Source organism: Sinocyclocheilus grahami, unplaced genomic scaffold (genome assembly GCF_001515645.1).
Source record: "Sinocyclocheilus grahami isolate Dianchi unplaced genomic scaffold, SAMN03320097.WGS_v1.1 scaffold1051.1, whole genome shotgun sequence".
Taxonomy (NCBI): Eukaryota; Metazoa; Chordata; class Actinopteri; order Cypriniformes; family Cyprinidae; genus Sinocyclocheilus; species Sinocyclocheilus grahami.
This window is the reverse complement of record NW_015506230.1, coordinates 329,415-348,040: the sequence shown is the minus strand read 5'-3', so window position 1 is coordinate 348,040 and position 18,626 is coordinate 329,415. Positions and strand designations below refer to the sequence as shown.

Here is an 18,626-nt window from a genome sequence, read left to right as displayed (position 1 = left end):
CTTGGTAGTATGGCGCAGTTGGTATTCTCGTTCCCAAAGTGAATCTCGACACAGCTCGAGTTCCTGAAGGGGAACGTCTCTAGGTTACGTATGTAACCATGGTTCCCCAAGGGAACGAGACGCTGCGTCTCTTTGCCATACTCCCTCCATCCCTGCAGGCACTACTTCATCGAAGCTGGGTGGCACCCGGCCGGATGCGCTTTAATGCTTTCTGGTGCTTACGTCACCCCACTGGTGACGTCTCGCTGCTCCATTGGACGGATTGGACACGTGCTTCAGAACGCGGTCACGCAGGGGCGTTCCCAAAGCGAATCTCGACGCAGCGTCTCATTCCCTCAGGGAACCATGGTTACATACATAACCTAGAGACGTTTAGCACGATTAAAAAAAAAATCTGCAATGTAAATAAATATGTGTATGTGTAGACTGAAATAAGGCACTGTCTTCATTTTCACACAAGCAGCCCATGATCCAGTGTTTTCAGTGTCTCAGAGTGGCTCAGTTTGTAGTAAATGCTGCTCTAAACAAACTAATTTCGACATGTGCCAAGTTTTGGTAATTTATTATGTGTATCTGGGAACACAACATGTGTCAACCATCTTTCCATAACTGTAATGTCTCATTCCCTCAGGGAACCATGGTTACATACGTAACCTAGAGACGTTTAGCACGATTAAAAAAAAAAATCTGCAATGTAAATAAATATGTGTATGTGTAGACTGAAATAAGGCACTGTCTTCATTTTCACACAAGCAGCCCATGATCCAGTGTTTTCAGTGTCTCAGAGTGGCTCAGTTTGTAGTAAATGCTGCTCTAAACAAACTAATTTCGACATGTGCCAAGTTTTGGTAATTTATTATGTGTATCTGGGAACACAACATGTGTCAACCATCTTTCCATAACTGTAATGAGAAGCACTTATCAACAAACAAGACCTTTTAAGGGCTCCTTGCGTTTTTTTTTTTTTTTGCCATAATAAAGGTTAGTATTGTAATTTTCCTGTTGTACTATAAAATAAAGTTATTATTTTTCTTAAATACTGTTTAAGTGAAACATTTCTTTAGTTTAATAGTTTTATTTAGTAATAATATTATAATTTAATTTACTGTATATATATTCTATCATACTCATAATAAAATATTAATATTATTATCATATTAAAAGTCATATTGATATAATTATTGTTGGCCAAATTGTGCAGTCTTACAAAAACATACAGCAATCCTGGAGCTTTTTATTTAAGCATTTAATCGCAATTTGACATAACACCAACCATAGAATTTAAAGGAAAACCATAAAGAGAGTACATAAATCCTGTTAATGTACTCTGTTCTCAAGTATTCCCCTTGGACACTATATTTTATGGTCATTTTATTTAAAATAAAACTCCTGACTTCATATCCACTGTGTCTGTCTGTGATCATTTTGATACAGCTCGTTCAAAATCATTATATTGCACTTGTGTCTAGTCCTACATTCAGGGTTCCCACAACATTTGACCAATCAATATCCATGATTTTTCCAGCCAGTTATTTTAAGCTGATTAGATATTTCAGAGCTGATCATATTGAAAACTTACTCATTAAGTTTCCATAACTCTAAAACTATTATTTTCCTTGAGTCTGGAAATTATGATTTGTAAATTCCCAGGGTTCCATGACTGTGGAAACACGGTAGATTATCTAAATTACACATGCATCAGCTGGAAAAAATCTACTAAGACCCACTGCCAAAAACACAACTTGTACAAAATCCTGCTACATAGGCCAAGCAAACACTCAAAGACACTATTTAAAATTTAATTTCAGCCCAGTTTTGCAGTAAATCTTCACAGCACACAAAAGCATAAGAAAACCAATCACATGAAGGCATGAACCAATCCCACGTGCTCTCAGTTTAAGTGCTCTATGCAGTGGGCATGAACGAATGGGTCATGCCTTCTTTCTCCTTAAATGGCCTCGCTCTCGTGCCGTTCCAGGGCGGGAGGCAGTGTGACACCACAAGGACCCTCAAAGTGATATCTGTTGGTGGAAATACATCTCAAATAAACCACACGCAGGTGTTCAATTTGTTTTGTGAAATCTACTGTTCAGTGTTTGCTCAAATGCGACAGTGAGACACGTCACTTAGAGTCAGAGCACATGTGGAGGCTTGTGTGCAATAGAGCAGCTATGCGTTATCCTGTTGAATGGGCTGACTGAGAGGCATCTCTGTGACTCATGTAAAGTGATAGTTTGTGTATTTTTATGTCTTACTTAAAGCGCTTAGTAGCAGGTGTGCACTCCATGTTGAATTCAGTTACAGGCACTCCTCTACCTGCCACCTGAGGAGCGAACATAGCTGCTGGGTAAACTACGGAGGAGGTGCCCACCTAGAGACATGAAAACAAAAAATAGACAAACACAGAATACAGTCAGAGCTGACAAATTCTTTACGTAAAGCTGTCAGCACACGCTCATCTGTATGAGGGATTAACAATATTGTGTTGTAAATATTTTAGGCAGACATTTACGCTCCGTTCCAAAACAGGCAGCTACCTTCTTAGTCACAGACCTCGCAAACCTATGTTCAAAACAGCAGAAATATGTTAACCGGTATAATTTTTTTTAAATAGTATTTTAGAGTATTGTTTCTGTTGCGGTTATGCCAGGGTTTCCTGCAATGCTGAATCTCTAGAGTCACAGTCTAAAAAACATAAATCACATTTACTCGAATTGTAAGTGTAATTTAGCAGTCTGAATTGAATGTGATGTGATAAAAAGACTGGGCACCTCGCGAGCTGCACGAAAAAAACAAACTTAGAACTCCAGTGATGTCCGATTCATGAACAAATGACCCATTTGAGCAGCTTCTTTAAATGATTAATTTTAACTCATATTAAAATAATTAAAATAATAATACTGTTTTGAATCAATTCACAAAATTCCTCAAAGCAGTTACTAAATCTACATCTGACTTACTTAATAAACTGCTAAATAGCTTTCCTTTCAGCAATGTCTGTTTTGAAATTAAGCTATTTTGCATGCTGAAAGCTTGTGAAATTTACTGACTGTTTGTGTAGAACTGATCTCTGGTAATTGATTCAAATGGAGTTTGGTGTTAGCCTGTTGCTAAGCTAACAACTCAATACTTCAGTAAGCTAAAAATAATAACGTGACGCCAATTTTGGATTTCAATAAAATAAGGTATTATAGATGGCAGAATAAAAATTGCAGCCTAAGTTCTGGCATATTCTTGATGCCTTAAAATCCTTTCTAGCAGCTCACTAGGTTCTGTAATAGAGTTTCATGCATTAATCTGTTATTACTCACAACTAAGCAGAGATCACATATTTCCAGCTCCTGCTCCACAGCGGTGAGAATATCTGAATCCAGAGTCTCTCCAAACCAAACCACATGAGGCCTCAGCAATCCGTTACAGCCACTCCTGTCACACCTATAACCACAAAGTACAAAACTAACATCTTTGAACATGAATCATTAGACACCTGGATATATGCTGCCTACTGTTGGAGAAAAGTGTTACTATTCAAGTTATTTCTCTTTTGATCCTTACATCTTTTTTTATAAATTGCCCCATGAAGTCCAGCTATAACGGTTGTTGAGGTTATTACAATTTAACATTACAGTTTTGTATTTTAATATATTTAAAAATGTAATTTATTCTTGTCATGCAAAGCAGAATTTTCAGCAGCCATTACTCCAGTCTTCAGTGTCACAGGATCCGTCAGAAATCATTCTGCTATGCGTACAGTATAATATCGGTGCTCAAGAAACATTTCTCATCATTTCATAATGGAATGGCACCTGGTAAAATAGCTGTATTTAACAAAGTCTCGCATTTTCTGACTAATCAGCAAAATCTACTGATCTGCATTTAAAGGGGTCATATGATGCGATTTACATTTTTCCTTTCTCTTTGGAGTGTTACAAGCTCTTGGTGCATAAAGAAGATCTGTAAAGCTACAAAGATCAAAGAGATAGTCTTTATAAAAGTTAAGAGTCAACAACGCCTACCTAATATGGCTCATTCTAACACGCCCCCACATGTCTATGTCACGATGTGGGAAGATTTGCATAATGCTGCCCAAATGTTCACGCAAAGAAAGAAGGCGTAACTTTTATTCTCGCTGTAGTATTTTTGCTGCCGCCATGTCGTGAAGACACTGTGTTTTTTGGGAAAGCGAAACTACTTTGATTGGTCTTCCAAAAGAGGACGATATCCGCTTCGTCATGCCTAGAGCTGATCTGTGCTGGTCGCTGAGGAAATACATCAACTTCGCGCTGTGGATCACCGGATCAGCTTTCACCGTGGATGAAGCAGAGTCCAGCCCGGGGTCGTCACATGTGGCTACCGTAAGCCCGCCGGCCGCTCCTTCGTCGAATCCGCCGGCCACGCCGTTCTCAAGCCCACCGGCCTCCGCTCACTCAAGCCCGCCGTGTGTGACGCTGTGTGTTTCGTTGTGAAAGCGAAACTACTTTGATTGGTCTTCCAAAAGAGGACAAGACTAGAAATCAGTGGTTACGTTGTATTTACAACACTGTTCCAGAACACTTCAACCCAAATATTCAGATGTGTGCAGCACATTTTATGGAGGACTGTTTCCAGATCCTGGGAGAGTAGACTACAATGCCGGTTGTTCTGACTCACAGACTGTAAGTACGTTTTAATTGAAAGAATTTGCCACTGATGATTCAAAAGCGAGTTTTTTGGGCAGTGTAGAGTAGCGCTTGTTGTTTGTCGTTTCTCCGATCACAAATGCAGACATGGTTTTATGTTTACGCGGCGCGATGCAATGCGTAAAAAGACAGTATAAGTCATTATAATCCGTAATTATGTCCCCACTGGATGCAACAAATGCCTCGTTTATAATGGGTTTTAATGTTTTTTTCTCATCGCTCCGGCTAGGACACAGCATCACAGTATGGTAAGGCGCGTAACATTTCCGTCACACGCTTGAGGTATTCGACCAATCACAATGCACTGGATAGCTGGTCAATCAGAGCACACCTCACTTTTCAGACCGATGAGATTTATAAAAATCGACGCGTTTCAGAAAGGCGGGGCATAGAGGAGAAACAATAATGTACAGTATGTGGAAAAGAATGTGTTTTTTGAACCTTAAACCGCATAAACACATTTCATTACACCAAATACACAACATAATGTTCTTTTTAGCAACATCATATGACCCCTTTAATAAAGCCCACAATCACAAACCTGGGCAGGTGCTCCACTGGTATTCTGGCATCCTTGGAACTGGGGTCAGGCTCTCTGAGAATTGAAAAAAGAAAGAGAAAAGCAAATAAATAGAGTGCAGTCTCTTGTGGTTTAAATATTTGATGAAATAATGGTGATGTGTTTGCATGAGCTTTTACCCTTTCCCCTCTAGAGCAGGACAGATTGGACTCTTGTGGTTGGCTTTGACTTCTCCACAGCTCATGCAGCGGGTTTTAAATAGACTACCTAGAGAGAGAGTTTGAGAGAGAGAGAGGGAGAGGGAGATAGATCAGTTGAAGGGAATATCCTCAATTTGAAGGAATGATTTTATGGAAAGATGGGACAAAATCCCCACCAACCAAATAGATGCCCTATCATTTTCATTTCTGTTAATCAGATGTTAACCAATAATAAATGTACAATAATGGTGTCATGCTCCAGTCCTGGTTTGAGTAGCTGTTGTCTCACCGTGGATTTCATAGACATGTTTGGAATCAGCACTATGGTGCAGCTCATCGATGTTCTGAGTGATGATCACAACAGAGCGCCCCTGCTTACTGAGACGGGACTCACACTCTGCTATAGCCAGGTGTGCTGGGTTTGGCATCTTACTGCGCATAACCGGCAAAATAATATACAATTAATTGAAATTAATTAATTGTTGTTTAATGATTATTAATAATTGTTTAATTGCAACCCCAGTGTTTAAATATATAATGACATGTGATGCTGAAAGTCACTGGTAAAATGTAAAAAATGTAACAATAATCATCTTTCTGTTGTAGTTTACAATTATAATATAGTGATGTTTGATATTGTTACCTACAACTGAAATTTTGGTATTGTGACAACATTAATAATGACAATTGATTTTTTTTTTAAACGCAAGCATGCATCTCATAACCATCTACCTTACTATTGTAAAGTAACTCCACCCCCTTGTGGATGCTGTGTGAATTTCAGTCCCAGAAATAAATACTGACATTCCAGGGGCCTCATTTATCAACAGTGCGTACGCACAGATGTGTGCGTAAGAAAAGTTTCACGCAAAGTGTGGGATCTACCAACTTGTACTTATACGTAGAAATGTGTGTAAATATAAGCACACCTTTGAGCATGCTTACGCAGATAATCTAGTGGCAGAATAGCGACACTACACAGAAAAACATTTAAGAGTGTCACAGTATGCATTAAGCAATCCACATGTCCTGTGTTTCCTTTAATTATAAAACACTCAATTTATAATTTGTCTGGTTTTAAACAGACAATTTGCCTAATTGGTGTCAACCCCTATAAAACAGCTGTGACAAATGTTTGCAATGGCTTATCTTGCGTTATTGGAAGACTTGGCAAACAATGCGCTCCGCAGAGAATGCGTTTTCAAAGACTGTGCTGAGAGTGAGAGTACAGAATGGCTTCTCAGTCGGTACCGCTTTCTTTGCCACGATTTCGGTGAGGACACATACATTCACGTGATTTATATGGTTCATTGGAGGCATTTCCGAAAGCAAATGACCGTGAACGAGCATGTTACTTACGCACATGTGGGATTTATCAACAATGATTGCTTACTCATGTGCGTAAGAACTACGTGCGCACGACACGTTTGATAAATACGGATTTTCTTGTACTTAGGCACATTCTAAACTTCATTGGTAGGACAAAATATAGAACCTTTTCTACGCACTGTTGATAAATGAGGGCCCAGGATCTTTTAGATTCATGACTGCAATTCTAAGGATGCAAAACATGCATACAGAAAAAAAAGTAAAAGTAATAGTCTCATTTTAAAATTAACATAACATATTTTACTACATCAAATGTATGAATATTACAGTGAATTGATCACTGAAAGAAACAAATGGCATTATGATAGTGGTAACCATTTAGTCAGTAATGTGTAACCCACCTCGCGCCTGTAATGGTAAAATTCCCATACTAAGAAATTCCCATACGAGAGAAAGCTTCAGGCGTTGCCAAATCCTAAAAGGCAGAGACGAAAAGAGAGAAATGCATGAACTTACAAAGATTAATTAAAATGAATCCACTCCCAATCCTTTCAAAAAATGCTAAAAAATCAGTCACACATTATTATTGTTAATGTTTACTTATGTATATGTGGTGTGAAATTAAGAACTTTTTTATAAATTATGCACTTAAAAAATAAAACTGCAATGTTTTGTTGTAAATAAATTGTTATATTTTCATTTGATTAAACTTTAAAAGGTTGATTAAAATGTTAATTTTAATATTTAAACTTTTTTAAATTAAAATTTAATTACAAAGATTATTATAATCCACCCCCAAAAACACAGTTACACATTCAAACTCCCCCCCCCCAAAAATATATATATACTTATTATTATTATTATTATTAATTACTATTAATAATAATAATACTATTTAATGATCATGTTTGCTTGCTTACATGTGGTGTGACTACAGTGTATGCTCTGTTACACGTAGCCTGACAAATTTGGTCAGAGCTGTCAAACAGATGAACGTTTACAGTCATTATTTACAATGCAAAATGTAAACTACGTTTTACAGGCACATTTGTATATAATTCTGAATCATAAATGAAAGAAAAGTCATGCAGTATAATATACAACAGGTACCCTACTGTACCTTTTCCACTACTTTTCAAAGTCTCACACAGATTCAATGAGGCGTTTTACATAGCAAAGAAAGACTAAAACTTACCTCTTCATTTACAAGTGTATTTAGGCTAATTTATGTTGTCAATTACAGCATGATATCACCTTACAGTCACTGTGCTTGCGCTTGTGCTCTGCCAAGTACTATATAAGTCAGGGGTTTTCAAACAGAGGGCTGCAGGGGGATGGTAAGAAGTCCGTGAAAAATTTGACATGTTTTTTTAGAGCTGTCAAAGTTAAAATTAAGATATTAATGAAATCTGTGTATTGTACATTCACATTCACTAAATGTTATACTATTTTATTATGCTTTCCAAAGATTTAAGAAATCAAGAAAATGATTTCAATAAATTTATATTCTTTATTTTTCTAAAAAAAAAATTTTTACTAAATACTTCTCTAAAATAAAAATAATAATTGTTAAACTCACATACATTGTCAACACATACATTATCTTATTTTATTAAGATAATATTTTAACAATGTGTTTTAGTATATTGACAATGTAAAAGCCAATTATTTAATTTTGGAAAGTAATATTACATTTAATATTCTCCTTTATATATAACTGCCTTTATATTTATCAAGAGGAGGGATCATCACAAAGGGATTGTCATATTTGAGTCCTAGCATCAAAAAGTTTGAAAAACCTTAGTATAAATCCTATATCGAAACTAAGATGGTAAAAACTGTGTGATGTGTACCTGTGCCTGCCATTTCCTTCAATAGCCCCCCTGTCCTCTAAACGTTGGTACTCCACTCTCCGCACTCACTCCGGCCCCCGTAATGATAGCAATATGCTTGGCTTTAGCAAAATGCTCACGAAACTCTGTTAAATCTGCAAATGAAACAAGTTGCAAACCATTTAATTCACAGGCCATTCACTGCCATACATACACAGTGAAGATAGTCTTAAAAGTGTTTTACTTGAGCTTGGTCTCGCCATCTTTGGAGCGCTCCAGTTCTGACTGCCACACACAGCTGAGAGGTCAGTCCCCTACACGTCAACTGCCGCACAATCATTGAGGGTTAAATGTCATGCTGCACAGCTAGAAAATCCGAAAAATAAACATATGAACAACCCAAAATGCAACGTACTCACCAGCAGATATACAGTATCTCACAGAAGTGAGTACACCCCTCACATTTTTGTAAATATTTTATTATATCTTTTCATGTGACAACACTGAAGGAATGACACTTTGCTACAATGTAAAGTAGTGAGTGTACAGCTTGTATAACAGTGTAAATTTGCTGTCCCCTCAAAATAACTCAACACACAGCCATTAATGTCTAAACCGCTGGCCACAAAAGTGAGTACACCCCTAAGTGAAAATGTCCAAATTGGGCCCAAAGTGTCAATATTTTGTGGCCACCATTATTTTCCAGCACTGCCTTAACCCTCTTGGGCATGGAGTTCACCAGAGCTTCACAGGTTGCCACTGGAGTCCTCTTCCACTCCTCCATGACGACATCACGGAGTGGGTGGATGTTAGAGACCTTGCGCTCCTCCACCTTCCGTTTGAGGATGCCCCACAGATGCTCAATAGGGTTTAGGTCTGGAGACATGCTTGGCCAATCCATCACCTTTACCCTCAGCTTCTTTAGCAAGGCAGTGGTCATCTTGGAGGTGTGTTTGGGGTCATTATCATGCTGGAATACTTCCCTGCGGCCCAGTCTCCAAAGGGAGGGGATCATGCTCTACTTCAGTATGTCACAGTACATGTTGGCATTCATGGTTCCCTCAATGAACTGTAGCTCCCCAGTGCCGGCAGCACTCATGCAACCCCCTGACCATGACACTCCCACCACCATGCTTGACTGTAGGCAAGACACACTTGTCTTTGTACTCCTCACCTGGTTGCCGCCACACACGCTTGGCACCATCTGAACCAAATAAGTTTATCTTGGTCTCATCAGACCACAGGACATGGTTCCAGTAATCCATGTCCTTAGTCTGCGTGTCTTCAACAAACTGTTTGCGGGCTTTCTTGTGCATCATCTTTAGAAGAGGCTTCCTTCTGGGACGACAGCCATGCAGACCAATTTGATGCAGTGTGCGGCGTACGGTCTGAGCACTGACAGGCTGACCCCTGAACTCTGCAGGACTGCGGCTCTCTAGGACCGAACTTGCCTACCCCTGGCCTACGCCATCTTTATGTAGAGCAACAATTCTTTTTTTCAGATCCTCAGAGAGTTCTTTGTCATGAGGTGCCATGTTGAACTTCCAATGACCAGTATGAGAGCGATAACACCAAATTTAACACACCTGCTCCCCTTTCACACCTAAAACCTTGTAACACTAATGAGTCACATGACATCGGGGAGAGAAAATGGCTAATTTGGACGTTTTCACTTAAGGGTGTACTCACTTTTGCTGCCAGCGGTTTAGACATTAATGGCTGTGTGTTGAGTTATTTTGAGGGGACAGCAAATTTACACTGTTATACAAGCTGTACACTCACTACTTTACATTGTAGCAAAGTGTCATTTCTCATATTAATAAAATTAACTTAAATTTGACACCCCAGTGTAAGCTTTTATTTCCATTCTGTTAAGATCCATGTTTATTTCATTATTTACAACCTATTACATTTCATCCTGTTCATTTTCTTGCCAATGTGTAAATAATTAAGTTAATTAATAAAATCAAGTTAAAATCACAAATTAAGTGCCTGCTTGACCTGAGCATATCTCTGAATATCTGGTATGGTGTACCCAGTAGTATTCTAATACTGATTTGACATAGTTCCCTAATATATATATACTGTATTGTAGCGAATCAGCTCATGGGGAAATATGAATAATTAATCATAACTAGTTATAATTAATTATAAAATATTTAGATCCGCTGAAGATATTTACTTGACCTCTCAGGGTCAACTGTCTGTCAATTCTAAGAACGTTAATTTCCTGGTTAAGGGAAATAACTTTCATACTGTACAATTCTACACTGAGCTTGTAGCATAAATCTGCATGATTAAGTGACTCCAGTTATGAGCAAACAATGTAAACCTGTAAGATATTTTTAAAACAACTTTTGATAATATTAATAAAATTAACTTAAATTTGACACCCCAGTGTAATTTCCATTCTGTTAAGATCCATGTTTATTTCATTATTTACAACCTATTACATTTCATCCTGTTCATTTTCTTGCCAATGTGTAAATAATTAAGTTAATTAATATAATCAAGTTAAAATCACAAATTAAGTGCCTGCTTGACCTGAGCATAAATAAGAGAATGAGATTAAAGCACTTCCTCTTTCTGTAAGGAGCTGTTCCTTTGCTAGAAAAGGAGGCGTGTCCAGGAAGCAGTCTGACAGGTTGGGAAATTCTGGAATGATATCCTTCTATTCATATTATCACAAAGCAACAAAAACTTTATTATTTATAATAAAAGTTTCACTTTAACTTGAAGAAATTAGGCTATAATACATATTACTATTATGACTTATGAGTTATGAGTTATAAAATAGATCACTATTTATAATAAACATAAAAAAAACATCTGTTGTGCAGTGCTTTTATTGACAAAAAATACAAAACAAAATAAAAATGTTCTGTTCTTATATTTTCATTTGACTACATTTTAAAATATTGTTTGTTTGTTAGTTTTTTTGTTATTTATAATTTATTTCTATTTATAATATATATATAAATAAAAGAAAAAAGATAATAAAAATGCTATTTTTTATATACAATATATGTACTAAATATTTATTTAAATATACATTTTAAAAGATTTAATACATTGTTAAAGTTAAGATTTTAAATTAACAATGTAATTAAACCATTTAACTTCAATCCAGAAATATGAAAACAGAAAACACCAAATTTTGGAAAAAAAATTATAAAATGGCTTTTACATAAGAGACACTTAAGGAAATAACTGAGCGTAAATACTGACTTGTGGGCCATTGCTGTTATGCAGTATGTTTTCATGTCATACATCTTAAATACACACATCTTAAAAATCATATTTGTTTGTTTTATAACAATATAATAATTAAGTGAACTTACAGTATGGGTGAATTTTAAATATTGTAACTACTAAACTATTTCAAACCAGAGATGTTTTGGGAATATGGTTTATAATGGTTACTGAGAATATTGTTCTACCTGTAATCGTGTCACAGTCTTTTCCCATGTCCTCAATTTTACTTATTTTTTTGTGTGAAATAACAACAAACATCTGTAAGTATTGATATGGCTTGATTAATTCAGTGAGGTTTGACTTGTTAGCTGGTTTGTCACACTTTAAAACACGTGGCTCTGTTTGATAAAATGACATAAACCTGTAAGATATTTTTAAAACAACTTTTGATCATATTAATAAAATTAACTTAAATTTGACACCCCAGTGTAAGCTTTTATTTCCATTCTGTTAAGATCCATGTTTATTTCATTATTTACAACCTATTACATTTCATCCTGTTCATTTTCTTGCCAATGTGTAAATAATTAAGTTAATTAATATAATCAAGTTAAAATCACAAATTAAGTGCCTGCTTGACCTGAGCATATCTCTGAATATCTGGTATGGTGTACCCAGTAGTATTCTAATACTGATTTGACATAGTTCCCTAATATATATATACTGTATTGTAGCGAATCAGCTCATGGGGAAATATGAATAATTAATCATAACTAGTTATAATTAATTATAAAATATTTAGATCCGCTGAAGATATTTACTTGACCTCTCAGGGTCAACTGTCTGTCAATTCTAAGAACGTTAATTTCCTGGTTAAGGGAAATAACTTTCATACTGTACAATTCTACACTGAGCTTGTAGCATAAATCTGCATGATTAAGTGACTCCAGTTATGAGCAAACAATGAAAAATGTCAAGTGTGCTACAAGTAAGACTTTATTAACTACATAAACATTTAAACTAGTCTAACATACTACATAACAGACGCTACAGTATATATATATATATATATATATATATATATGTGTGTGTGTGTGTGTGTGTGTGTGTGTGTGTGTGTATGCACGAGACTCGTGGCACTATTGCAGGGTCACAGGAACATGAAAAGAGGACAGAACTGGGATGGTGCAAATAAAAGTAAAACTTTAATAAACATACAGTATGTGGACCTTGAAGGACCTTGTAAAATGACCACAGCTCTGCAGAGACGCTAACTTCGCAAGTTCAAGTGCACAATAGTTTACTGCTATCAAATAAGTCTATTAACGTTAACTCGTTTATAATTTGGAAACCACTTGACAGGTCAAACGTGGACAACAAAGCAGCAGTAAATGTGCAACGCATGCTGATGCTTTGCCACATGACTGTAAACGCACAGCTATCTAACAGAATGAAAGGAAAGTAACAGTTACCTGCGTGTGTTGTGCTGACTCCTGTCACACAGATTGTGTAGATTTAGTCCAGCAGAGCAGAAGATGAAATATGTATTTATTACATCCACTCGCTGTCATGAGCCAATGGAAGACGGGTGCACTGCCATCGGCTTTGACACGAACCATATTAAGACGACAAATGTTGCTCTTAACTTTCATATTAGACACTAAACCCTGCCCATTTTTCACTTTTCATTCTACTGTATTTAACTCGTATTTCACTCCGAAAGACAGCCGTTGATGGTAAGAACGACCTCTAGCATGGAGAACATAATACTGTCAGTGGCTGGATCACAATGAAAAATACAGCAGAACTTTGATGCTTGTGATTTCATTGATAGCCTGGCAAGTCATTTAAAGTGAATTTGATATTACAATTTTGGATGTCCTACTGTCCCCGCTTTGCCCATCCATTATCCATTCCCAATATATTGCTTCTAATTAGCCATTTATAATTAGCTTTTATATATTTTGGTATATATTTTAATGTATGTATTTATAGTGCTTGTGAGTTGTGTTTAACAATGATTCCTATTTGTCATTTTGTTTTAAAGTTGCGTGATTTATTTACTCACACCCTTTATATTTGTGCAAATTACATTACAAATATCCACACCCTCTTTATCTCCCAAAGTGCTAAAATATAATCCAGAGACATCTTATGAAACATGTCATTATGCACGCAGTCATCCAGTGGACATGAACAGACATGCACTGGAACAACCAAGAGCCAACATCATCCCTGGGTTCATCTTTCCAGAAGCTTTACTTGTGTACTCAAAGCTGTGAATCACTTTTCTGTGGTAAAGATGTAAATATTCATTACAAAACACCAACAACATAGATTTAATGACTTAATTAAGCTTGTGACTCCTCTGAAACATGAGCACAGTGGCACACACTGTACACGACAAGCTGACTCCTCCCATTACAACCTCATATAGTGGGAGGCACAAGCAAACGCCATACTCTCTCCACATAGCTGCTATACAGTCTGTCTTTTACCTTAACTGTAAAAGATGGCAGAAGAAGCAGCTGGTATTTTTGTCAAACAGGAGCAGTTCAGCTGTCCCATCTGTATGGACCTTCTGCGGGACCCCGTGACCATTCCTTGTGGACACAACTACTGTAAGGAGTGCATTAAGAGCTACTGGGAGCAGAAGAACCAGAAGAAGTTGTGCAGCTGTCCAGAGTGCAGACAGACCTTCTCCCCGAGACCTGCGCTCAACAAAAACACACTGTTTGCTGAAGTTGTTGAGAAACTGAGACAGACTGGAATGCGTTCCCCCACCATACCTGGAGTTCAGAATTATGAAGTCATTGCAAAAGAAAAGCAGGACCTGGTCATGTTCTGTCAGGTGTGTCTGACTTCTCTTCTGACTTTAAATGTGATGCTAAAACTTTAGAATAGCTAAGCATAGCAAGAGCTTTGTATTAACTTTGATCAATAGGCCATTAAAAGATCAGTTAGTTTATATATGTTGACCCTCAAAAGTATTTTAACACTTAATCCTCAAATGTATGAATATAATTGCATTATATAACAAAATATCAAACTAAAAAAATAGCACATACATTTCATAAATTCAGTTTTACATGATTAAACAGATAAAAGTCACATCACTGCTTTTTTCCCCTTAATAAATAATACAAAATAATGATATATCCAGCTTTTTTGCTTAATTATGATACTACAGCTTCTGATTTGTAACTTTATGTCTCAAAAAAAATCTAAATTAATCTTAATCAGAAATGAACTCTTCACAAAAGAAATGTTGAAAAAATAAAATAAAGTAAAACTGGTACTTTTCGGCTCACAAGAGCCGTGAAATAAATCAACTGGGAAACAACAAAAAGAAATCCAGTATAGTATGCGTAATGAAGGAGAAAAAGGTTTGAAAGCCGAAACATGTTGGTATGTTTAAATGTATAATTCTAGTGTATTTTGTCTTGTTTTTCTCATCACATGTGCTGCAGGTTTTTTGTTTGTTTGTTTTTTTTTCAAAAAATAAGTTTCTTCATGTATGTATCCTTTGGTCTGCAGCAAGAGCTTAAACAGTCACAGAGGAGATGCCAGCAGGTCATAAAGGAGCGCGAGACGGAGCTACAGGATCTGAGTCACGCCGTAATCTCTCTCAGGGTGAGTCTATTACTGACAGGAGGTGGAAAATCTTAATGGACATGTGGGATAGTGTGGGTCAACGTATGATCCTTCATTAGTAAGAGACCCAGAGAGGTTCTTGGACTCATCACTTCTCTGGTTCTGTATGTTGTCTAACAGAGCTCTGCCCAGGCAGCAGTGGAAGAGACAGAGAAGATCTTCAGTGAGCTGATTCAGTCCATTGAATCACTGTGTTTTGAGGTGACAGAGATGATCAAAGCAAAGGAGCAGATGGAATTAGATGAGGCACATGGGTTTATGGAGAAACTAGAGCAGGAGATTGCAGAGTTCAAGAGGAGAGATGCTGAATACAACATGCTTGCACACCTTGATGATAAATCTCAGTTCCTGAAGGTAACGTCGGTGCTTCTGGGCACCAAAGTACATGTCATTCGTGATTTTGGTCTAAGAGAGTTTATTTCATTAAATTCCTCAGAGTTATGAAGCACTGTGTAGTCAGCCGGAGTTGGTGACCTCTCCTGCAGTTCTAGTCAATCCGGACTTCTCTTTTGAGATGGCGTCAACAAAACTCACATATCTGAGTGAGGACATTAAAGATCTGTGCCAGAAGAAATTGGAGAAATTATCAAAAAAAGGTAAGTCATCATATGAATATGTTTGAAATAGCATGCTAACTAAAAATTTCAGTGTAAAATGACCGTATATTCCAGGTTAATAATTACATTACTTTAATAGTAATTCCACAGTAGGACTTTTCTTGTGTCCAACTGGTTAATGACAGCTTTATAAAGTGAATTCACAGTAAAAAAAGAGCTGTAAATGACTGTTGTTAGCAGCATTCTGCTGTTGAGTCGCAGTAATTCGGCAGAAAATAGCCCAGCATGCATTTTTTTCACAGTAATTTTTAAAAACTTTCTTAATGTATTCTTAATTTACTTAATACTGTAAATTATTTGCTTTGTACACTGATTGTGTATACAAAGCATTGCACAATCAGGCTCCTGAGTACATAAAAGACATGCTGTCTCCTTACCAATCTCAACGTCATCTGCGCTCTTCTCAGAATTTGCTCTTAACTGTTCCACGGTCTCGTTTAAGGCGTAGTGGAGATCACCTTTTCAGTTGCTGCTCCTACACTTTGGAATGCCTTGCCACTATTCATAAAGTCTTCGTCAACTATATGGACATTCTTAAAAGGAACTTGAAGACTTTATTTCATCAGGCTTTTGCCGTTTGAGTGGGTCTGTGTAATGTGATTGATTTCGTTGTACGATTTATATTGGTGTCATGGTATTGGTTTTGTATGTTATTTTTTAGAGTTTTAATTATCTCTGTGCAGCACTTTAGTCCATTCTTATGGTTTTGAAAGTACTTTATAAATAAAAGTTGAGTTGAGTAAATTCGTGGTTTCAAGATTTCAATGTGATCAGTGAATCAGAATCTGATTCGTCATTGTTGGATAATATTGCCAGTAGTATTTTTTTATTTTACAAAATTAAATGATAAACCATTGAATTAAAAACTCAGTAATCAATAGTTCAATAAAACAAAGAAAAATAATCCTTATTTCCAAGATGTTAAATGGAAACCACTCACATGTGAGGAGGTCATGTGATAATGTTTACTATATCGTTAACATAATTTAAAATGCAAATATTTATTTTAGGTTTTCTAATGTTGCATACGCTTGTTTGAAGTGTTTATGAAGGGTTTCACTTTCTATTTTTAAAGAACTGTCAGTATGCAATAAATACTTGCAAGTATTCCAAACACTATTAAACATTAAAAGAAATTGAAATAAATTAAAGTAAAATAAGCATGAATATTAAAAATGCCTGCATTGTATCTTATTAGTGACAAACCTGAAGTTTATTCCTACCCCTGAACCTAAAATCAGAGAGCAATTTTTGGAATGTGAGTAACACACACACATGCAAACAACACAATCGACAACAGAATTACTGTGTATGTTAATCCATGTCTTGTGTCTCTGGATTTCAGATTCGGGTCCCCTGACTCTAGACCTGAACACGGCTCACAGAAACCTCAGCGTTTCCTCAGAGACTGGAGAGGTGACGTGCAGCAAAACCTCTCTGTCTGTTCCTGACCACCCAGAGAGGTTTGACAGCTATTACCAGGTCCTGTGCAGGGAGAGCGTGTCCGGCCGATGTTACTTCGAGGCAGAGTGGAGCGGGAAGGGTCCCGTGCACATTGCAGTGTCCTATGAGGACATCAGCAGGAAAGGAAAGAGCACCCTGTGTGCATTTGGACAAAACGCCCAGTCCTGGAGTCTGGTGTGCTCTGAGGATATGTATGCATTCTGGCACAATGGACGGGAAACTAAGATTTCCAAAATGCAGTGGGCTGGCAGGACTGGCGTTTATGTCGATTTCTCTGCAGGGATTTTGGCGTTTTACAGCATCACAGACTCAATGAATCTCATCCACATCATTCAGACTACATTTACTCAACCGCTCTATCCTAGCTTCAGGATTAACACCGGGTCTAGTATGAGACTTTGTTTTCCACTTTAGTGGCATGAAATGGAGTTTATTCAGTTCCTGGGCAGTTATTAGAAATGTATGAAGTATTAGAGGATGGGTAATACTTTACAATAAGGTTCCATTGGTTAATATTAGTTAACTACATTAGTTCACATCAACTAACAATAAAAATGCTTCTAAAGCGTATAAGTCTTAGTTAATGTTAATTTAATCAATTACTAATATAATATAAAAAAATGTTATCTGTTAAAATTATTTAATGGCCTGAGCTAACATGAACTAACAATTAACAGCTGTATTTTTATATTTGTATTTGTATATATCTGTATTTTAACGTAACAAATACTGTAACAAATGCTCATTTTTAGTTAATGTTGTTAACTAATGGGACCTTATTGTAAAGTTTCACATAAAGGACCAACACACTCTCATTGCAATTCGTAATTATTGTTAGTTTTGGCTAATTGGTGGCTAATTCATTTGTATGTTTTAATATGATAGGGTTGGGGGTAGACCGTCATGGTTAGGTTTTTGTTTTTTTAAATCGTGTGTTTCTGTACAAATCACAACATACAAATTCATACTATATCGCCACCATGTAAAGCAGTTCAATTTTCTCTGTGAATGTTGGATTTGGCTGGTTGTGCTAACTGTAAAAATGTTTTCTGGAACCTGGTATAGATAAAATACAATGATCAATTAATTTTTTTAAAAAAACCATAGAGACAATTACAAAAACATAAGTGGTGGAA

General features: G+C 36.6%; 1 protein-coding gene and 1 pseudogene across 1 annotated transcript; one reads left to right on the top strand and one right to left on the bottom strand.

The window, feature by feature from the left end:
* Positions 1 to 1,896: 1,896 nt before the first annotated feature.
* LOC107566154 (NAD-dependent protein deacylase sirtuin-5, mitochondrial-like) lies at positions 1,897 to 13,402 on the bottom strand (annotated as a pseudogene).
* An 807-nt stretch (positions 13,403 to 14,209) lies between these two features.
* On the top strand, positions 14,210 to 18,064 carry LOC107566153 (tripartite motif-containing protein 16-like protein). The gene is made up of 6 exons (XM_016251526.1): positions 14,210 to 14,606; positions 15,293 to 15,388; positions 15,530 to 15,763; positions 15,846 to 16,005; positions 17,225 to 17,284; positions 17,372 to 18,064. The coding sequence occupies exons 1-6, from the start codon at positions 14,268 to 14,270 to the stop codon at positions 17,902 to 17,904; spliced, it is 1,422 nt and encodes a 473-aa protein (XP_016107012.1). The 5' UTR covers positions 14,210 to 14,267; the 3' UTR covers positions 17,905 to 18,064.
* Positions 18,065 to 18,626: the final 562 nt, after the last annotated feature.